Source organism: Leopardus geoffroyi, chromosome D4 (genome assembly GCF_018350155.1).
Source record: "Leopardus geoffroyi isolate Oge1 chromosome D4, O.geoffroyi_Oge1_pat1.0, whole genome shotgun sequence".
NCBI lineage: Eukaryota > Metazoa > Chordata > Mammalia > Carnivora > Felidae > Leopardus > Leopardus geoffroyi.
In genome coordinates, this window is record NC_059342.1 from 296,430 (window position 1) to 319,656 (window position 23,227).

General features: G+C 39.9%; 1 protein-coding gene across 2 annotated transcripts in view; it reads left to right on the forward strand.

Annotated features, from left to right (window-relative positions):
* Positions 1–23,227, forward strand: part of MFSD14B (major facilitator superfamily domain containing 14B) — a 74,476-nt gene that overhangs the window by 46,377 nt on the left and 4,872 nt on the right. For both annotated transcript variants that reach the window (XM_045468976.1, XM_045468977.1), the window contains 6 exons: positions 9,055–9,182; positions 10,748–10,862; positions 15,932–16,150; positions 17,701–17,814; positions 20,658–20,729; positions 22,035–22,147. In XM_045468976.1, the coding sequence (XP_045324932.1) occupies positions 9,055–9,182; positions 10,748–10,862; positions 15,932–16,150; positions 17,701–17,814; positions 20,658–20,729; positions 22,035–22,147 (761 nt within the window). The remainder of the gene's footprint in view (positions 1–9,054; positions 9,183–10,747; positions 10,863–15,931; positions 16,151–17,700; positions 17,815–20,657; positions 20,730–22,034; positions 22,148–23,227) is intronic.

Below are 23,227 nucleotides of genomic sequence, written 5' to 3' on the forward strand. Positions count from 1 at the left end.
AAAGCCTGGAGCCTGCTTCAGATTCTGTGTGTCTCTCACTCTTTCTACTCCTTCCCTGCTCACACTGTCTCTCTCTCTCACTCTCAAAAATTAGGAAAAAAAATTTAAAAAAATTTTTTTAAGTTAACATGCCAAACTAAGTTCCTGGTCTTCCCCTCAAGCCTGACCTGCTCACAAGCCTTCCTCATTTCAATTACTGGTCATGCCATTCTTGCTCGTATCAAAATCCCTGGAGTCATCTTGACTCCTTCTCTTCCCAAATCTCTTCCATCAACAGATTCTGTGGTTCTACCTTCAAAGTAGATCTGTAATGAAAACACTACCTGGTTTCAGTAGAGGTCCTGATACAATATAAGCCAGCTTATGGTATCGCTAACCAGTCCCATGCCCACTCCACTTTCTTCTCTGGCATCACCTCTGTTCTCTGCACTCCCACTGACCATAGCTTCCTCAGCTTGTGCTTGCTTGAGTGCTCTGCAGATGCTGTTTATTCTGCTTGATTCTTTCTCCCAGATACTGGCCTCACGCCCTAACCTTTAACTCTTCACCCAGGTGTCATTTTTTAGTGAAGCCTTTACTGTCTGTTGTCTTGAATAATGTAACCTATTCTCATCACTTCCAGTCTCCCTTCTCTGCTTTGTTTTTCTCCAGAAACATTATAATCTCACCTCTGACATGCTGTATATTCTGCTTTATCTTGTTACTGTTTGTCCTTCTCACCCTTCCTCTTTTAGACTGGAAGCTTCTGGAAAGCATGAATTTTTGTCTACTCCTGTCCCCAGAGATTAGAACAGTTCTTGGCAAATGATAGGTGCTCATAAATATTATAGACTTAACATTTCTTTCCAGTCTTTTTCTATGCATTTTCAAATGGTCAAGATCCAGCTCACATGGAGACTGTAACTATTTATCTTTGTTCTTGTATCAGCAGTCACTAATGATATAATAATTTCTCCATGACATTAGAAACTATATGAAATCTAGGCACCCCTCTTTTTACACATCCTGGTATGCACAAATTCCAGTTACTAAAGTTCAGTTAAAAAATACCAGCCCATTACCGCGGTATATTAACTCTGAGTAACTGCTTGCAGTAGGAACTGCTCCTGGCTCCTCAGTCCACAGGACGCTAGTAACAGATGAACATTATCATCAGTGTCTGTTCATGGCATTTCACAATGTCAGTGACTGGTCTGAGTTCGTGCACAGACAACAAAGCGTGTGATTGTGTTGCCTCCTTGTCTCCAGTGATGAGCCCACATGACAGTTTACAGAAACAGATCCGTGAAAAGGAAGGAATTGGCCAACAAGGATGGAAGTGCAGTGAAGAAATAATTACAGATAATGGTAGAAGCGATATTTGGATAGAACCTCTGCAGAATTCTAGAAGAAATAAGCTGACAGGGGCACACAGCCAAAAGGACTTAGCAAAGATATACTTGTCAGCATAAATGAGAAGAATGGTATGAACAGGATGAAGGTGTCCCAGTGGAGGTGATGTCCGCAAAATGCTTCACATTAAAGGGACTCACAGAGATGGTATTTCATGACATTGAAAACACAAAGCATAGAATGTTGAAAGTTGATCTGAATTTAGAAAACTTGTGTGGCAGTTTGCCAGTGCATAGAAGATACGGCGTATCACATGTTACTTGGCTTAGGAAGAAGGCAGGCACTGTTCAAATGACTCTTGGTAAGTTTTTATAAGGAAATAAAATACTTTATTTCTTAAGATTTTAAGTTACAGTGTAAATACTAGTTTTTGCTGTTTTCATTTTGCTAATATTATTAAGAGATTATATATATAAAGATTTTAGTTTTTTAATATTTTTTTTCAGAGAGAGTGTGGGGGAGGGGCAGAGGCTGAGAGAGAGAGAGAGAGAGAGAGAGAGAGAGAGTGAGTGTGTGTGTGTGTGTGTGTGTGTGTCCCCCAAGCAGGCTCCACGCTCATCATAGACCCTGACACAGGGCTCAATCCCACAACTGTGAGATCATAATCTGAGCCAAAATCAAGAGTTGGACACTCAACTGACTGAGCTACCCAGGTGCCCCAAGAGACTTATTTTAACAAATAGATTCACATGACTATGGGGCTGACAAGTCTGAAATAATGTAGGGCTGACTTAACTCAGGAAGGAGTTAATGCTACAGTCCTGAGGCAGAACTCTTTCTTCCGGAAACTTTAGATTTCTTAAGGCTGTCAGCTGATTGGAGTAGCCTCCCCCTGCCATATTATTAAGGGAACCCTTTATTTTAGAGCCACTGTTTTAGGTGTTAACCAGAGCTACGCAATATCTTCACAGAAACACCCACACTAGCACTTGATTAAATAATGGTATCATAGCCTAGCCAAGGTGACTCCTAAAACTAACTGTCACAATTGTTTTAGCTACACTTTGTCAAAAATGCAACACTAAGCTGAGATGCCTTGGTTTCACTTGCCAGATGAAGTCTAGTTATGGCTGCTGGTTAATAGCAGGTGGAGTGACTGTAATAATTTTCTTCATTAAGACCAATTGGTCTGATGGCCCAGTGTCTGCCTTGAAATTTCTTGAAACTTCTTTCTTTTGCATGTTTTATATTTATTACAAAATTAGACATCTTTAGCAGTGTCCCAGACTAAGCGGGCCACATGTCCGAGTTTGCACCTGGAGTGATCACTGTGAAGAGGGTGGCTTTAAAGCAGGCAGGCATGATCTTGTCTGGCTTTAACGTCACAGAAGCCAGCTCAGGGCATGGCCACAGGGGGCCACCTACAGATGGGCTGCTTCTCACTCTAGACTTGGCCATCAACTCTGATGAAGGAGAAGGCGTGTAGACCCTCTTCCATGATGCTCTTCCAGGGGATTAAATGTCAAGTTCCTGTATTCCAGGAGCTGCTGCTCAACTGTCATCTTGCCATTTAAGTGAATTAAGTCATAGCTTAGCATAAGCACATACAGAAACTTTTGGCTGATGTTTTGAAGAATTACAAAACAAAAAACCAAGATAGGTATCTTTAAAGTTTCTTCAAGCTGCTCTTTGGTGTTAGTAAGTACAGAGAGCTTTTCCTACACACACACGTGTGCATGTGTGCAGAATAATTCTTGCTTAATTTGGACAAGAACTTGAATAAAGATTATCCTTTCTGTTATCTATAAATAAAATTATTAAACCACCTACTTGAGAGATGACTCATCAATTTTAAGTGCAGACTTTTTATGACAGACTGCTAATTTATCCATTGAAGAAAACATGTAAGAGTACTCACAAGTAGGTAAGACTAGTTCTTTGCTTTAGGTTGGAAACCTGGAAATGTTAACAGATTACTTTAATAACTGGTTTGAACTGTGGGCTGTAGGGTTAGGACTCGGTCCTGGAGCCACCGCACACTGAGCTGAATGCTGCCTCTGCCGCTATGAACCTCAGGCCAGTTGTTGGCCCTAATAGCATCTACCTCACAGGGGAAGACGTGTGAAAGGCCAGGAGGAGTTTGCCAAATGTGGATGCTGTTGCTGTTGTTATTACTTTAAAACCTATACTGAACTTTCTTGGAATCAGAATTTGAAGAATCAGTAGCCCTACTACTTCTAAAATTAAGGAAAAGTCTGTTTACTTATGTTTTATTTACAACAATTTATTTCATTTTAATCTGCTTTTGTTTCTTTTATTGAATATTCCCTACTTCTCTCCCTTTACCTCAGAACAAGACAAAACACCCTAGCCCTCCTGCCCATATTGTTCTTTCCTTGAAGTCTCTGGCTTCAGCTGTTCTTTGATCCTTCTCCTGCTTTGCACATTCACTCTTCCAGACTTTAATTAAAGTCACTTAATTAAATTTAATTTAATTTAAATTAAATTAAATTTAATTTAATTAAAGTCACTTAATTAAAATCACTTTATATATCACATTTCTCATTTGCCCTCTTGCACTGATGGACGTGTACCCTGCGAAGGGAGGCTCTGTACTGTGCAGGGTCTCTGTGGGTCCTTGGTCAGAAAGGTGACCTTGTTTTAATATTGTTTTTATGTGAAAATATTCTTTTAAGTTTGTTTATTTTGAGAGAGGGAGGAAGGGAGGGAGAGAATCCCAAGCAGGATCCATACTGTCAGCCCAGAGCCTGACAAGGGGCTCGAACTCACGAACCATGAGATCATGACCTGAGCCGAAATCAAGAGTTGGATGTTCAACCGACTGAGCCACCCAGGTCCCTTTATGTGAAAATACTTGTCAATTATATAAATAACACAATTCTATTGAAGTAGGATTTTTGTCTTTCATCTTTTAAGAAATGTAAGATAAAAGTCATTATTAGTGAATTACTGTATGAAAGATCAAAATGAATCTAGCTTTGGGGTAACCAAGTACATGTCGCAAGTTCCTCATTGCTTATTAAAGAATACTGAAAATTTGTCATAGAATGTGAACTTTTTCATAAGTTTTTAGCAGTAGTTAAAAGACTTTGTATTTTATTCTTCATTGGTGCCAGTGCCCCCTCAAATGCATTCGTGAGGTTAATTATACTGTAAAGGAAAACAAAAAGCCGTCTTTAGTTTTAAAAATATTCACACAAACTGTTTTAGTCAAATATTTACCAACAGGAAAACGTACACTTAAAACTTCTGTGATGGCTATATTAAGTGTAAAATTTATGCATGGGTGCTTCAGATGAGTTGTATTTGTCATTCTTTGTATGCTTCAAAATGTTTATTGGATAATTGTATTTAATTGAACAATAAACTCTAATTGCTGTTTTGTCACTTTAGAGGCTAAAGTCGTGTCAGAATTACTGGCCAGTTAATTATGCCACCTTAAACACCTGTGTCCACTGGGAAGCTAACTTACTGACGTGGCTGTGCTGAACCGTTGGTGAATTTCACCATCTGTGCCTGGACGCCTGCACATCATGTTATATCTAGTCCTGGTTGGGTTATGATAAGCATGGCATCAGCTGACCCTCATTATTTTTGGATCTCATATTTCCAGTCCGCCTACTCGCTGAGTTTGTGGCCCCCAGATCAACACAGTGCTTTTGTGGTCATGTATGCACTGGGGTGAGGGGAGAAGTGTGAGTGCCCAGCCATTTGTTCGAACTTCCATCTACTTGTCTCAGGTCTTATCACCGTACATCTGTCTTTCTTGTGGTCCACTTAGTGCCACATATTTTGCATCTTTGTGCCTTTTATTGGTGATTTGGCTGTTTCAAATGCCCCCGTGTGTAGTACTGAAGTACTGACTACTATCTTGAAGTGCAAGAGGTCTGTGATGTGCCTTACAGAGAGATCGCTGCCAGATAAGCCTCATTCAGGCATGAGCTGTAGTGCTGTTGTCTGAGAATTCACTGTTCATAAGTCAACAATGTGTATTAAATAAAGTGTCTTTAAACAGAAACACACATAAATCACGGTTGTGTGTTGATCAGTAAATGACAATAGGTGACCAGTAAATGACAAAAGGGCTTGCAGGACTACCTGACACTGTTTCCTCGAGGAGCAGTCGTGGCCTGTTCTGTAATTCAGTGTTTGTGGCAACCTTACAGAACATAACTACTGTGAATGGTGGGAATCAGTTGTTTTTCTGATGAAGATGAGGGCTTTGAGGTCTGCCTCTCAGGTCTGTCTGGTGTTAAGTTTTAAACATTTTGTTCTCATTTGCAAATTGTATCCTGCATCATTAGTACTGAAGAAGTACCTGCCCAATCCATCAGGGTACAAATGTCCTCAATCTGCTGCTCTGACAATGTGCACTAATAGAATTTCAGGCCAGACTGGGTAGTGAAGAAGTACCTGGGAGAGGAGAAAGTCTTTGGTTTTTAGGAAATTCAGGTTTTCCAAAGAGGCAAGTACAAGTTGGCCCTTGAACAACCCGGGTTTGAATTGCATGGGTCCCCTTGTACGCAGGCACTTTTCTTGTTTTTGACAAATGCAGTACAGTACTGTAAATATATTTTCTCTTCCTTCAGGTTTTCTTAACCTTTTCTGTAGCTTTATTGTAAGAATATGGTATATGATACATAAAACATACAAAATATTGTTAATTGTTTATGTTCTCAGTAAAGCTTCTGGCTAACAGTCGGCTGTTAGTAGCTCACTTTTGGGGGAGTCAGAAGTTAGATATGGAGTTTTGACTGCATCCGATGGTGGGTGTTGGTGCCCTATCCTTGTGTTCTTCAGGGGTGAACTGTATGAGACTGTATTTTAGCATCTTAATAAAGTTATTTTCAGTATCTATTATTGTTACTAAGAATTTGATTTGAATAATATTTTTTTTTTTTATTTTTTTTTTTTATTAAATTTTTTTTTTTTTTTTCAACGTTTATTTATTTTTGGGACAGAGAGAGAGCATGAACAGGGGAGGGGCAGAGAGAGAGGGAGACACAGAATCGGAAACAGGCTCCAGGCTCTGAGCCATCAGCCCAGAGCCCGACGCGGGGCTCAAACTCACGGACCGCGAGATCGTGACCTGGCTGAAGTCGGACACTTAACCGACTGCGCCACCCAGGCGCCCCATTTGAATAATATTTTTAATGGATAGATTAAATTACCATTTAAATTCATAATCTCGAAGACAGTACCTTTTTTCTGTTAAAACCATGTATTATTTTATTTTATTCAAAAAAATTTTTTTAATGTTTATTTTTGAGACAGAGACAGCATGAGTGGAGAAGGGGCAGAGAGACAGAGAGGGAGACAGAGAATCTGAAGCAGGCTCCCTGCTGTCAGCACAGAGCGCAATGCAGGGCTTGAACTCACAAACTGTGAGATCATGACCTGAGCCGAAGTCGGAAGCTTAACCAACTGAGCCACCCAGGCGCCATAGCTATGCATTATTTTAAATATAACTTTAATACTTGGCCTTCTCCTGTCTTTTGTTTAAAAATGGCATACATTCCATATTTTAAAGCATTGTGTGAAGTCTGGAATCAGAACTGTCCAGAAACTTTCCCAGAACTCTTTAAAGAGTCTTTGTTACTAGTTTTGTGATAGTAGTGGATTTTCACTGCCTTGTCCTCTTAAATTTCTTGACATGCAGGCTCTAGGCTCTGAGCCATCAGCACAGAGCCCAACGCGGGGCTGAAACACACAAGCCATAAGTTCATGACCTGACTGATGGTTGCTCAACCAACTGGGCCACCTAGGCATTCCCCCCCGCCCCTTTTTTTTAATGTTTGTTTATTTTTGAGAGAGAGCACGCCAATGGGCAGAGGGGCAGAAAGAGAGAGGGAAAGAGAGAATCCCAAGCAGGCTCCACACTGTCCGCACAGAGCCTGATGCAGGGCTTGAATTCCTGAGCCGAGATCAAGAGTCAGTTGCTTAACCATCTGAGCCCCCCAAGGACCTCTTGTTGACCAGTTCTATACTACCCACATATGCAGGTACTTGATATTTTTAGAGAATTTTGAAGATTTTCTTTTCTAAAATTCGTGAAACTGGTAGTCACAAGTCCTGAATTTAAGCCCCACTTTCTGCAGTTGCTTGGCTCTTAAAGGAACACCATTTAATTCTTGATGTATACTGTCTTGACACAAGGACAGGCTAAATGGAAATCCACTGTGACTTAGAAATTAAATTACAAGATTTGATTGTGGGCTTGGATTAATAATTTATTTCAGAGGAGCTAAAAAGCTTTTCTCCTCACCCTGCCTGCCTTCCGTTGAGTCTTCCTCTCACTGACCCCCTTATTTCAGTGCACGTGTCTCCCAGCCAGTGGGTTCTAGGTTTACCTAGGGCTGATAGATTGGAATCCTGTTCCTTTTCTTGCCAGCAGTGTGACTTTGGTTTCCTCTTAAAGTTTAATTCAAATCTTTGAAAGCCCTTATTATGAGGCCTTGTGATAAGCACCAAGGGTACAGAGATGTGAAGAAACCGTCCTGAAAGAGAAGAAAGATAAATAACAAGTGTTAAAATTGCAGTGGAAGAGCTAGAAACATACCAGGTGGGAGGAATTTGTTTTGCACTCCACAAAAACCAGTGTGATTAATTCTGCTTGAGGAGCTCAGAGAAGTTAAGAGGAGGAGGTGCTTCTCCCCACGGTGTTGTAAAGAACGACTGGCAGTTTACCCAGCCCAACTGTGGGACGTGTATGCAGGCACATTAAGGGCCCACAGGCACAAAGGAGGACGGTATGCTGGGAAAAGTAGGAGGTGCTTCATACAGCCAAAGCATAGGATGTGTGTTAGGAGCCAGATTTTGGAGTGTCCTGTTTGTATGCTGTGCTGAGCAATTTCCAATACACAAAAGTAGACAATAAAATGAACACCTATGAACTCACCCAGTTTCACTACTTACCAACATTTTCCTACTCTTGTCTCACTGTTTTCTCCCCACCCAATTTTTTATAAAAGCAAAGTGCAGGTGTTCATTTCACCCCTACATACCTGCTGACTTCTAAACTGTGCACAGTGGGAACCGCTGCAGGGTTTTAAAGAAGGGATCAGAGCAAGGTTTGCAGCTCATCAACGGGAGCACATATTATCTGGAGGACCAGGGTCAGGGACCAGGTAGCAAGTGAGAAAATGTCTTCATTGGAGCAGTTGATTTAGAGCTACACATATTTATTAAAATGAATTAAGTTTTGGCCTCTTCCCGTATGCTTGGTGTAAAAATATGTAAAATAGGTGTACATATTTCATATCCCCTCTTCTCCAGTTTCTCCTAAAAAACAAACTCTTCCCCCTTTTTTCCTTTTCTAAAGCATGTTTAGAAATTTGTTAGAATGGTTTTTGTTGTTTTTTTAAGTTCATTTTATTTCTGAGAGTGTGAGCAAGGGAGGGGCAGAGAGAGAGGGAGACAGGATCTGAAGCAGGTGCCGTGCTGACAGCAGAGAGCCTGATGTGGGGCTTGAACCCACAAACCATGAGATCATGACCTGAGCCAAAGTCAGACAGTTAACTGACTGAGCCACCCAGGCACCCCTAGAATGTTTTTAAATGATAATTTGCATTTATTGCTTCAAATTACTCTGTTTGGGGGCAAAAAAAAAAAAAATAAATTGGAGCATTTAGAAAATAAGAATTACCAGTAATTAGGGGATCACATTGTACATTTGACTTTTGTTTCTGTTTTCCTCTCCAGGGCCTGCTATCTTTTCTGAGTGCCCCCCTCATAGGCGCTCTGTCTGATGTGTGGGGGAGGAAACCCTTTCTCCTGGGCACCGTCTTCTTCACCTGCTTCCCAATTCCACTGATGAGGATCAGCCCATGGTGAGTGGCTTGACCTTCCACCATCATGACTATCTGTTTGGGGTCACATGTGAATAATACATCTGCAGAGCATTTCTTAACTATTTCAAAGCAGTTGGTGCCTGTGTTTTTATTTAATCTCTTTGATAATACTGAAAGCCAGTTTGGGCTTTAAGACATTTAAAGATGTTGCCATGAGGTTAATTAAAGGATTGGGTCCTGGGAGGGGGTGTACCATCTCTGTACTCAACCCTTGTGACTGCAAATGTGTTTTTGTCAGCTCATTGCTCTAGGGCACTGTATGAACACAGTTTATATCAATAGACAGGAGTCACTTTTGAGTACATTGTAGTTATTAGACCAATAGCCTATTCTCACTCATAATAGGAATTTGAATTTGATCTCATTTTTCATGATAGAGAGTATTAACATGTAACCAAGTCTCTTCAGTTACAAAGATGGGTTGGAATTTGTACCTGAGCTGTACCTTAGTTGTTTTTCTTAGTTCCAGAGGGTGGTATTTGGCCAAAATGCTGAGATGTTCTTCATAAGGTGTAAAGAACATACCTTAGAATGGAAGGGGTTGTTGTTGTTTTAATGCAGTATTTATTGGCTTGGGTAAATGTCATTTGATTATCTCATAATTTTTTGTCAATATTTGTTACATTGTAAATATGTTGGGTACCCATGGTGGATCATTTTATTTTCTACCAGATGATGAATCTTATAAAATACTTTTTGATATTGAGTCTTTATGTCCAAGAACAAGTCATGCTTTTCTGATAAATGAGGGCTTTTTTTTTTTTTTTAATGTCCTCTCAATACCTTAAAATATTTTTCTTTAGATCTTTAAATGATTTTGCCTCTTCCAGTTTTCATGCTGTTGCTTTTGCTACTTACATTGACTAATGAAGAATGTTAAATAAAAGTGATAATTGTGGACCTAACATCTTCATGTATATAAAGGAAATGTTACAGTGTTTCATCATTTAAGTATTAAGGTAGCTTTTGTGTTGAAAAATATTATCTATCACTATGATGAATTATATTAATGTATTTTCTAATCTTGGAATATCCTTTGCCCTAGGATAAATCCTACTTTTTGTTCTGTGAGATTTTCTTTGTTGGTATCTTAACAATATTTATTTAAAAGCATCTGTGCATATGATTGAAATTTTTAGTGTTAAATACATTAATACTTTTGTTATGATTTCTGCCTTTGTGTAGCTCTCTCAAAGTCATATGCTGTATGTGTCTTTTTCTTAGCTAAAGCTAGGAAATTTTAAGTTTTTATTTCTCTTCTGTTGGCTACCTTTAAGATTGTATCTTTACTTAATCCCCTTATTCTTTCATTTTTTCACCTGCATGTACTGACATCCTTTGAGCAATTACAAAATTGGTATGTTTCTACTTCTTCCCCATACTGATTATCAGTTTATTAGTAGTCCATTATATCTTTAAATATACGTATACATATATTTGGTTTTGTTTGTTTATAATCTTTACATAATATCATTAGCTCTGGTTATGAAAGTGTATGCACACTGCCACCTCTCTTCCAGGTAATTAAAATAATCTTTTTATAGGTGGTATTTTGCGATGATTTCTGTGTCTGGAGTCTTCTCGGTCACATTCTCTGTGATATTTGCTTATGTAGCTGATGTCACTCAGGAACATGAGCGAAGCACTGCTTATGGATGGGTAAGATTATAGTTTATGTATTGTAACCAGAGAAGTATTTATAATTAAATTGTGTTAAAGTATTAAAGTGTTAAGTATTAAAAAAAAAAAATTGTAAATACTGACTTACATAAAATCTACAGCAATTAAAATAAAAAAGATTTATGAAGTTTAAAAAAACATTTTTTTTAATGTTTTTATTTATTTTTGAGACAGAGAGACAGATCATGAGCGGGGGAAGGGCAGAGAGGGAGGGAGACACAGAATCCAAAGCAGGCTCCAGGCTCTACGCTGTCAGCACAGAGCCTGACACGGGGCTCGAACTCATGGGCTGTGAGATCATGACCTGAGCTGAAGTCAGATGCTTAACCGACTGAGCCACCCAGGCGCCCCTAGGAAATTGATGAAGTTTAAAGTAGCCAGATGGAAACTGCTAATAATGTATAATAATGTATAGGGCTGGAAGTTTGTCAGGAATGTGAGTTGTTGACTGCAAAATATTTTAAAAAGTTGATTTGTTTCTTGTTGGCTTATGTCTTGAGGAACCATAAACAGTAAAGTGGTGCTGAGATAAGTCCCCATGCACCTAATTCACAGTTAGGGAGATGTTGTGCCTCAACCATGTTAATCCACTGTTACTATATTTATTGCTGTTTGCATGTCTCTGACACTTACTTGGGATATGGTACTGTGTAATTGTGGAGTGCTTAATGAAAGTTACAGGAGATCTCTTCTTGGTAAGTGTTAGATAATTTCTGATTTTCCGAAGTGTGATGATGGCATTGCAGTATTGTAGGGAAGAAAGACTTGTAGAAGATGGAGGCTAAAGCCCTTTAGCTCAGTGTCTTGACTACTCATGTGGCTCAGAGGAAAAGATGTCATGTGAGCATGTGTGGGCGTGTGTCCAATGTGTGAACTTGCTGAGGTATGTGCGTGTTGTTGCAGGGGGATAATTACCCCTTCTTCTAGGTTCTTTGGCCTAATGATTAAACTGACACAGATTAATAGGAGGGAAACACTTAATTTTGTACAGAGCTCCAAAGACACGAGAGACTCGAACGCAGTTGAGACTTACATGCCATCCTGAGCTAAGGAAAAGAGGGTAGGAGGGGTCTTGGGCTTTGGAGGGGAGGAAGACAGTTCACAGGAAGATGGGAAGAACAAATGTTTGGTAAGTAGTGTGTGCCATGCCATGCAGATAAGTCTTTCTGATATAAAAAGTCATTTCTGGCATAGCTCTCTTCCTGATATAGGCCCCTGTCTGAATTCTTTCAGGCATTAAAAGAAAGGCAAAAAAGCTTTCCCTGAGCCTGCTGGGTCTTAATTGCCTACAGTTCAAAACAGTCCACATGCAAAGTGGTGTAGTTGGGGTGGTGCATTCTCCACTTGTTCTCTCAAGTTCCCTGTGTTTGAAATGTTTACATTGAGAAAAGGTGGATAAAAGAGGAGTGATCTAGCTGTTGAACACGTTGGAGGAGGACTGAATGCCGGAAACCCACATTATCTCTCCCCTTTCCCCAGTCTTGCTCTTCCTTTCAAATCTCACTTCCTGGAGGCGCCTGCATGGGTCAGTCAGTTGAGTGACCAACTTTGGCTCAGGTCGTGATCTCTCAATTCGTGAGTTTAAGCCCTAACAGCTCCGTGCCCACTTCAGATACTCTGTCCCCGCCCCCCTCCCCGCCCCTACCCTACTTGCACTCTCTTACGTTTTACTTTTTGCATATTTTAAGAAACTAAACCTCACTAATACCTATTTCAGTGTACCATTTAGGGAGGAAAAATTATAGGTGAAGAACAGTAGAGGACTTGGTGGGAGGATAGAATCCTGGGCACTGAGGGCCCTAACTGAATTGGGCTGTGTTAGAAGGACAGGTGGACCTACCTCTCTGTGTCTGAGAGCATCCACCCTGTTTTGCCATCTGAGTCCACTGGGAGGCTTTCAGCTCTTCAGATACATAGACTCATAAGTCTTAAGCTTGTTTCCTAAACTCTGTCTTGAAAGCTTAAAGATTGTCATTAAGATTTCTGCCTTTGTTAGGGGTGCCTGGGTAGCTCAGCTGGTTGAATGTATGGCTCCTGATTTCATCTCAGGTCTTGATCTCACACTTCATGGGATCAAGCCCCATGTTGGGCTCTGTGCTGAGAGTGTAGGCCTGCTTGGGATTCTCTCTTTCCCTCTCTCTCTGCTCCTCCTCTGCATTGTCTCTCTTCTCTCCCCTCTCCCCGCCCCCCCCCCACCCTCAAAATAAGTAAACAAAAAAAAGATTTCTGCCTTTGCTAATTTCAGGTTTTCTCTATGGCAGTTTACAAATATTTAAATTGTAGAAATACCAGAAAATAGAGCACCTCTTTCTCACAGCAGTGTAGGGGGCAGCACATGGATGAGAAAGATGAATTTAAAAGTTCAACATAGAGGCATGTGGGTGGCTCAGTGCCCTTGATTTCCAGGGCTTGATTTCGGCATCCAGCTCTTGATTTTGGCTCAGGTCATGATCTGGGCTCAGGTCATGATCTCACAGTTATGAGATTAAGCCCTGTGTTGGGCTCTGTGCTGGGCCTGGAGACTCTCTCTCTCTGCCCCCTGCCTGCTCGTGAGTACTCTCTCTCTCTCCAAAAAAAGTTTACCATGATTTGGAATGCACCATTTTATTAATGAGCATTAATTTCATTATATCCGAAGTAGCTACTGAGTCCTTTCCAAAGTATTTTGAGGGGAGCTTAGTGGAATGCCATCATTTAAATCGTTGTTCTAGAATAATAATAATTTAAGTCCATTGTTCGCAATGACCAAATCTTGAGTTATTGAACAATGCTTATTTTAGAAAATGTCCGTTTGGGATGCCTGGGTGGCTCAGTTGATCTAAGCATCCAACTCTTGATTTTGGCTCAGGTCATGATCTATCTCATGGTTCATGAGTTCATGCCCCTTTTCAGGTGTGCACTGACAGCACAGGACCTGCTTGGGATTCTGCCTCCCTCTCTCTCTGCCCCTACTCTGCTCACTCACTCTCTCTCTCTCAAAATAAACTTGAAAAGAAAAGAAAATGTCCATGTGGCTAGAAGACGGTTATGATGGTAGATAAATGTCATTTTGACAAATAAATAAATTCTTGTTTTCTTCTTTAAACTCAAGTTATCGTTAGATTCTTTAGACTTGGAATGCTGTGGAATTATAAAAAGCAGTTTCAGCTGAAATTTAGCAGATGTAAATCTGACCTTCTATTTTAGTGGGAAAGATTAATTTTAGAGATTGGAAAATGACTTCTAGTTCTTGCCCATCATATGAACTTAAGACAGCTATTTAACCTTTCTATTGCTCTTTGTTTATTTGTACATTGAGTAGAGTGTCTTCTTGGTTTAGGTACAAAAATGCAGTAGAGGATTAAGATAATGAAAAACTTACGAATAAATGACTTTACTGACCCATTTTGTGCAGATAAGAGGTTGTTAGCCCCTGAGAACCCCACAGCAGTGCTGCCGTAGCCATTTGCATGTCATTGTAGTTTATAATGTAGTTACATGTTTGCCTTGATCTTCTCAAATAATATGGAAAAACCTGAAGGGCAGGAGCTCTGTCTTCTTAGTCACCTGGTACATAGCAGGTAATTAAATAAACACTGAACCAAGATTCCTGTTCCCCAAATTGGAATTCTCTGCACCTCCTTTTTTCCCCCAGAAAGTTTTTATTGGACTTGCTTTTATAGCGTCTTTAGTGTAATATTAATTTCAGATATATTGTATTTTTACATTTATTTGGAAGGGTGTTGGGTGAAAGAAAAATGTCTTTGGCTAACCAGGAGTCATAATTTTAATAATAGATAATGATTTCAGTGGTTTCTATTAAAATCTAGTAGAAATTTAAATAACCAATTTATATTTTTGGCACTCAATCTGGTTATAATTTGGAGACTGCCCATTTAAGCTTGTGCACATGCAGATTACATTCCAAAGTAAAGGAAGCTGTGTGCAGAGATTCCACATGGATTCAGGTTGCAAGTGTGACAGTTGGCTTTGTGGTCTCTGGTATTGGATGCAGGTTGGGAGTAACACAAATCAACAGCCCAGGGATCTCTAGCTAAAAAGCTTTGATGTTCTTACAGCTTTTTCTCTAAGAATATCAGGGTTTTTTTCCTTCTCCGTGGTAATGAAATGGTCCCCAAATAATAAAATGGTCAGTGTTTTTATTTACTTATTTTATTTTATTTTTTTAATGTTTATTTTTGAGAGAGAGAGACCGAGACAGAGAGACAGAGCACGAGTGGGGGAGGAGCAGAGAGAGGGAGACACAGAATCCGAAACAGGCTCCGGGCTCCGAGCTGTCAGCACAGAGCCCGACACGGGGCTTGAACTCACAAACCTTGAGATCATGACTTGAGCCGAAGCCAGACGGTCAACCGACTGAGCCATCCAGGAACTCCAAACAGTCAGTGTTTTTAGAATATGAAGTCAACACAGTCCCAGAGTAATTTGTAAGTTTTGTGATCAGCCCTGCAGAAATTTTTGTCGTGCTTTTCTCTCCAAATCCCTATTGCCCAATTAAAGAAGACTAAAGTGTATGTTGGTGGGTTTTTTTAATTTTACTTTTTATTTACTTTGAGAGAGAGCAAGCGTGCGCAAGCAAGGAAGGGGCAGAGAGAGAGGGAGAGAATCCCAAGCAGGCTCTACGCTGTCAGCACGGAGTCCAACCTCACAAGCAGTGAAATCATGACCTGAGCCAAAATCAAGAGCTTGAGCCACCCAGGCGCACCCTAAAGTGTGTGTGTTTTATTTATGGGGAAGGTTTTCTCAGTTTTTGTTTCTAACACCATTATTTTTTATTCTTGTAGCTTTCTAGGATATCTTGTTAGTTCAGTTTATGAACAAGTACTTAAAATGAAATGACTCTTCCATTGTCAAAATGTATGTACAACACATCCCTTTTGTTTTGTTTAAAGCCGGGGAAGGACAGTCATGGTCCGTCCCTTTGGGACTCCACGTGAGAACCAGAATTGGGTGTGCACCTGCAGCAGATGGGACTAAGTGAGAGTGTGCCTTCTGTGTGTGTTTGTGGTAGTGGCCAGGACCGTGGATGAGAGTGTGCTTTTCCACAGGTGTCAGCCACCTTTGCAGCAAGTCTGGTGAGCAGCCCGGCCATTGGAGCATACCTTTCAGCCAGTTACGGAGACAGCCTTGTTGTGCTGGTGGCCACAGTGGTGGCTGTTCTGGACATCTGCTTCATCTTATTGGCTGTTCCAGAATCTCTGCCAGAGAAAATGAGGCCGCTTTCCTGGGGAGCTAAGATTTCTTGGAAACAAGCAGACCCTTTTGCGGTAATAAAAACATGAAAATATTGAATATTTCTGCAGCTTCGTGCATCCCATCAGTTGTGGATCCCTTTCTTTCTCCAGGAAAAATAGAAAAAAAAATTGCATATAAGGGACTGTAGTTGTCTATAGGATTATAGATTATAATGCTATAATATAATCAAGGATTATAGAGAGTTTATGTTTAAGTCACGCATGTGGTATCATGAGGGAAGAGAGAAGAAAAAATGTTCAGTTAATGTCTGATGAGGGTTTGGGAAGGAAGTTTTTTTTTCTTATTGCATGGTTGTTTTCACTTTTTTTTTTTTTTAAACAAAATGAAGGTGGCCATTTGAAGTGGTTGTGTTCATTCACTCAAATTCAGAAAAGGTGAATGGATTTGGCCTGACTGTAGTAGCTATTTTCTCAGTTGTTAATGTACAAGGCTCTGGACTTGTATTTTGTGGACTGAATGGGTTCTTTACTTTTAAAAAGCTTTTACCATTTTTAATTTTTTTGGAAGGATCCCATTAACAACTAGAAAAAGTACTGAGACGAAGAATCTTACCTCTCCCCTTCTCCCTCCCTTGTCTGACATAACATTCTTCTTGAAGAAAAATATATGTGGAAAAAAATAACCAGAGATTTGATTGCTGATTTTAATCACCCAAGTGTACTTGTGAGGAAATAATGTGTATAAGAAAAATAACTCGTGAGAAATTCTTTTCTAAAAAGCCCCCATGACCTAGAGCCCCTGGTCATTTTGTGTGTGCCCTAATGTCAGACATGGAGAAAGCGGTGCTTAGAGAAGGAAACCAGGTAGGGACCTGGGAGCCAGTCAGGCCTCCTACTTTCTTGTCATGTAGTGATCAGGTTACACGGAAATTCATCTGTGAAGCACGACGACTACCGTGTATTCTTTCCAGGCTAGTGTGGGAGTTTCGGTGAGTATATAAGTTAACTCATCTAGTGTCTGGTGTGCAGCTGGGTCTCCATAGACAGAAGCACTTTATAGTCCTCAGCTCACCTTTTGGTCTTCTCAACGATTCTGTGTGAAAAAGGAAGATTCAAAAAGTAAGAAGATTGAAAAAGCTGTTACTGGTCAGAGAATCTTGTCACTGACCCCATGACTAGAACATACTTATTTGGCTTCCAGTTTGACAGGCCAATTGAATATTAACATTTTAAAGGATATAGTAAATTTACATATGATAAAAACCCTGAAGTGTTTATAAAGGGGTTATATTATGAATGAAAGAGAGAGACGAGATTTTCTTAAAAGGTTCTGGAGCAGTGTTTTTTCAGGATCTATTCACAGGGTGTGTGAACTAGTATGGTTAACAAAGATGAGCAAGTGTTCGTTTTTTGTTTTGTTTTTTAAGCTGTAAAACTGTAAACATAAAATTATGAAATTAGGACTTACAGCCATAGAGTTAATATTTACTTGTTTTTCTAATCTGTTCAACTTTTATAATTCACCCTAATAGATCAAAACAATGAAACCAGTATCCCAGAATATCAGTGATTCAGTCAGTGTCTCCTACTTTTTATGTGTTTCTCTTTCTGCTTATTCCTAGTCACTGAAGAAAGTTGGAAAAGATTCTACTGTCTTACTAATTTGCATCACCGTGTTTCTTTCATACCTTCCTGAAGCTGGACAGTATTCAAGTTTTTTTCTCTATCTCAGACAGGTGGGTAATGGGTGCCTAGTAGCTTTAGAACATGAAGAAGTCAAAGATTAGGATTTGTCTAAAGGTATTTTGAGGAAAACCGTATAGCGGAAAAAATGTGTGGACCTGCTTCTAGCTATAGTTTAAGTGTAGGTGCTGACGTATAATTAGCAATCAGGGGAACCTTTAATACAATGATATTTTCAAATACTATAAAATGTTGACCGTGAGAAAAATTTCCTTGAGAGTTAGCATAAACAGAATGTATCATTTAAATTTCACAGAGAGAGGTCAAGTTGATTTGATGTGAACTGACCTGGGACATCTTCAGAAGGCCATAGCTCAACACTGCTGTGGACTTCGAGGGGGCTTGCAAACAGTCATCTAAATAATCTCTCCCTTAACCTTTTTTCTCTTTAAAAATGTATACTTTACCTTGTTCCCCCCAAAAAGGCGGTTAGCTTAAGGCAATTTAAAACCAAGTGCCCTTTCCAACTGTTGTTGTTTCTCTGGGATTGCGGAGACGCATGTTGCCTTCCATTGCAATCCTGCCCCAGTCTTTTACCGATTTCACTGGAAGTCCTTCTATGGCTTATTCCATATGGCAGAGCCAGTCTCCTCCTAAGATAAATTCCTCTCTGTCGGGAGATATTTTTAATTGAAACTTGTTAAACTTGCCATTCTTTTAGTTTTCCTGAGAGTATGAGACTAATATTTTATATGGTGGTATATAAGTAAAACTGTTTTTGTAAACAGTTCTATTTCAGTTTTACTCATTTTTTGTGAGCAGATGCTGGAGATTTAGAGGGAAGACCAATGAGGTAGCATATTTAATGTAGAAAATCGTATGTGCTTTTGTAATTAAATTAAAGGTACATTCAGTGTAGGAAAAATGGGAAAACTTAAGGAAGTGAAAAATCATCTTCCTTCAGAATAAGCAACTGTGGATATTTTCTTTTCTACCCTTTTTTCCCACACATATGCTTATGTCACTACCACCAACACTTAAGGGTAAATCAGAATCATTTTACGTTATTTTGTATTTGTGCTCACTTTTAAGAGCAGTTCACACACACACACACACACACACACACACACACACATGTTCAAACTGCATTTGGTGTTTGTACATCTGATAAGGAATTTATATTCAGTATAAGTTTTTAACTCAAAAATGAAAAGACCACCCAACTGAAAAAAATTCAAAAAAGACTGAATTGATACTTGCCCAAGGAAGATACACAAATGACCAATAAGCACATGAGAAGATACTGAACATTAGCCATCAAGGAAATGCAAATCAAAATGAGATACCACTTCATACCTGCTAAGATGGCTGTAACCAAAAGACAAGGGTGTGAAGAAACGGCAACTCTGACATGACTGGTGGGAATGTGAAATGGGATAGGCGGTTTCTCAAGGTGTTCAGCATAGGGTTCCCAGCAAATCTATTCCTACAACACACATCTACATAGAAACTTTTACAGAAATTTTTGATAATAGCCAAAAAGTAGAAACAACCCAGATGTTCATCAGCTCATGAAATGGATCAACAAATGTGGCAAATCTGTACAACGGGATGTTAACATTTGGCAAGAAAAAGCAGTGAAGCGCTAAGTCTTCAGTGGGGATGAACTGTGGAACATCATGCCAAGTGAAAGAAACTGCAACCATAGATTGTTTGATTGCATTTATGTGAGGTGCTCAGAATAAATAGACCCAGAGACAGAAGTATTATCACTGGCTGGATGGAGGGATGGGCCAGGGCAGTGGGACTCCTAATGTGGTACCATGTTTCTTTGAGGAGTGAGGACATCATCTGCAGTTGTGTTGGTGGTTGCCCAACTCTGTGAATGTGCTAAACTCATTACATATCTAATGGGTGAATTATAGGATATTTCAACTTTATCTCAATAAAGCTGTTTTAAGTATAGATATGTTTATGTTTACAAATATAGGCTGAGAAATAGTCCCTAAATCTCTATTTTCAGGTTCCAATTTTTTTTTAATTGCATTTGATTGGCAAGTGATAGGCTGTTGTCTGTGAGCAGCCCTGATTTGGGAACCTGAGATTCTAGCTCTTTTATCAGCTAGTTGTGTGATTGGAAGCAAGACAATCATTTATTAAATGAATGGAATGTGGGGCGCCTGGGTGGCGCAGTCGGTTAAGCGTCCGACTTCAGCCGGGTCACGATCTCACGGTCCGTGAGTTCGAGCCCCGCGTCGGGCTCTGGGCTGATGGCTCAGAGCCTGGAGCCTGTTTCCGATTCTGTGTCTCCCTCTCTCTCTGCCCCTCCCCCGTTCATGCTCTGTCTCTCTCTGTCCCAAAAATAAATAAACGTTGGAAGAGATTAAAAAAAAAAAAAAAAAATGAATGGAATGTATAATAGTTTTTAAGTCCTTTTCCCAATTTTTATAGGGTTTCAATAGAGGGCAAAAATATTTAACTTTTTTAAAACTTGATATTTAAAACTTAAAGTGGCCTTTGAGAGCTTCAGTTGAGGTTAAGAGGCTTAGAAATCCTTGCCAGCTCACTTTGGCTGCTCCTGGAATCACCATGGAAGCTTTTTAAACATGCCTGTGGCTGGGCCCAGAGAGTCTGATTTAATTGGTCTCCAGTGGGTTACAGCATTTCATTGCCGCCCCCCTTCCCTGTTGCCCTGATGATTTCAGTGTACAGCCAAAGTTGAGAGCCGCCAACTTTGGTAATGAGCAAATTCTCTGCTGGCAGCACCAAAGTCAAACCATTTTCCTCATATTCTCTCTAGTGTTTGGTGATATTATGTTTGTCTCTTAGTGGGTTGGAGATGGGGATTATTTTTATAGTATCTCTATTACAAAAGTGTTTTCTTTCGTTTCCACAGGTCATCGGTTTTGGATCTGTTAAGATTGCGGCATTCATAGCTATGGTAGGAATTCTGTCTATTGTGGCTCAGGTAAGTGACATTTTACCCGTTTTTTTTGTGGTTTTTTTTTTTCTTTTTTTACATTTTAATTCTGAAATAACTAGATTTACAGGAAACTGCAAAGAAATGTTCATTGAGATCCCCTGCACAATAAGTCTGTACCCCCTCCTCCCCATCCATGGTAACATCTTGTATATCTATGGTACAGTATCAGACCCAGTAAACAGACATGGATAGTCTACAGAACCATTCAGTACTTGTTAGGATACTTGTTACTCTACTGGGTCAATTCAGCAGATAAAAATTTGCTTTATAACCACTAACAACAGTCTAACTCCAGATACTGCAAAATAATCAGGAGAATGTTTCAGTATTTTAATGTTGAAAATTTAGCAGAAGTGGAAAACAGAAATGAAAATCAGTAACTGTTGCAAACCCTGCTGTAATCCCCAGGACTGAAGAGATGTGGTAAATCAGTGCATTAGAATATATATATCATGAGTAAAGAGCATTAAACATTCCCTATGTATTATAAATGTAGGACCACAAAAGGCAAGTCATGTGACCTTTAACTCACTGACATGCCTGGGTGAATTGAGATACCACATGGAACTGCCTAGAAGCCAATTCCCTAAGATGGCTTCATGCTGCTTTATATAGCAGAGTGCCAAGCAGAGCCCTCTTCTGGGAGAATTCTCTCAGGGAGAAACCAGAAGACTATGGAACTGTTTTGCCTGCACATTAGAATTGACAGGGCTCAAAGGAAGGCATCAAGGCAAAAGCCTTTTATTTCTCCTTACTGAACTGTATCAGTGAATGTAAATTATGTTGAGCTTTCAAGTTGCTTGTGGTTTTGGTTTGTTTTTATAGTAACTGGTTAGTTGATTACCCAGACTCCTCTTTTATTCTCTTTACAGACTATCTGAGCTACTTTTGTGGGGTTTTGTTTTGTTTTGTTTTTTAGCAGCAGAGTATAGATTTGTTAAAATCCAATTTACATCAATCCAACTTTGTGACACTGTTAACCTCCAGCAAAATCCCACATATTCTGTAAATGTTCAGCAGGGGGTTGCTGTTCACTGGTGGTTAAGAGTCTGAGCCATGTCCTTCTCAATCATGCTAATTAAACAGCTTTGATGACCTTTTGGGTAATGCTAGCAAAGCATTAGATGAACAGGCTTTGTGGGAGGAGGCTGAAGGCCCTGAGCCACAGGTCTCAGACCAGGCTATGTGCCAGTAGAGGTCCCTGGCCATCATTAATGGGCTTCCCTCACAGAGCCTGCATCAAATCTGTGTGGTCACATGGTTTCTCAAGACTATCTCCTTTGTTTATAGACAGTCTTTCTTACCATCTTGATGAGATCGTTGGGGAATAAGAATACCGTCCTCCTTGGCTTGGGCTTCCAGATGTTCCAGTTAGCCTGGTATGGTTTTGGATCTCAGGCCTGGTAAGCCTCTCCTTTGGATTCTCATAAACTAACAGACAAAAGCACCCTTGACAGGAACTTGAGTTGGTGAGTGTGAGGTGAAGGAAGCAAGGGTTACTTGGGAGTTTGGTATATTCAACATTTCAAAATCTGTCTTTAGATCTAATTTAGGGAATGATGGATCTGGATAATCTAAGATTGTTTGTTCAGATTACCTTTATCTCAGCGGTGAAGTTTTTATTTAATCCAATGTGTGTGTCTCCTCTTCCAACCCGTCCAATTAGGTCTACTTGTTATACACACTTGTCAATTTTTAGTGACATCACACAGTCCAGAGCAACACAAGAAGACAAGAGAAAATGGTTGTGACAGGGTTCACTGCCATAATTAGCTGAGTGACTTTGGGTAGTGGGTTTAACCTTTGTAAGAAAGCATCTGAATTAGATGAACACTAAGATCCCCTCCAAAATCGTGTGTGCCCTAAGGCAGTTATTACTGCTAGCATATTAGAGTCCCACAAACAGGAAGGTCAAAATAAGCCCTGAAGAACAAAAAGAAATATGTGCCTGGTCACCAAATACCCAAGTTTCTAGCTCCATTTTAAATACTGGAATTGATCCTCCTTTTTCGCATGTAAATGGATGACCTAACTTAGAGGAACTAGAAATGTGGTCATTGGTTCAGTGGTTGATTCTTCTTGTTCTTTAAGATTTCAGTCTTGGGAACTTTGCTTCAGTAGCTGATTCAGTCCGACTCGTGCTATGTTTAAAGGATTTTGTTGAACTGCAGGGGTTTTTTTTCTTTTCAATAAGGATGTGGATGTTCAGCCCCAAGGAAGTCTGGCCAGGCAGATTTTCGGCCATTAGGGCTGCGTGTTGCTCACACTCCTACTGAATACTGACATGCGCTTACGTTCCTTTCATGGTGATCCTGAACATCAGGTCTCTGTTGTTTCCACTGGTGGCACATGACACTTCCTTGTGGGGTGGCAAACTGAGCAATTTAAGGGCAGTGTAAAGGTGAGAAGTACAGAGAGAAAAGTGGAAAATCAGTGAAGAAGATGTGTTTGTAGAAACAAGAAATCCTTGGACCTTCACTAAG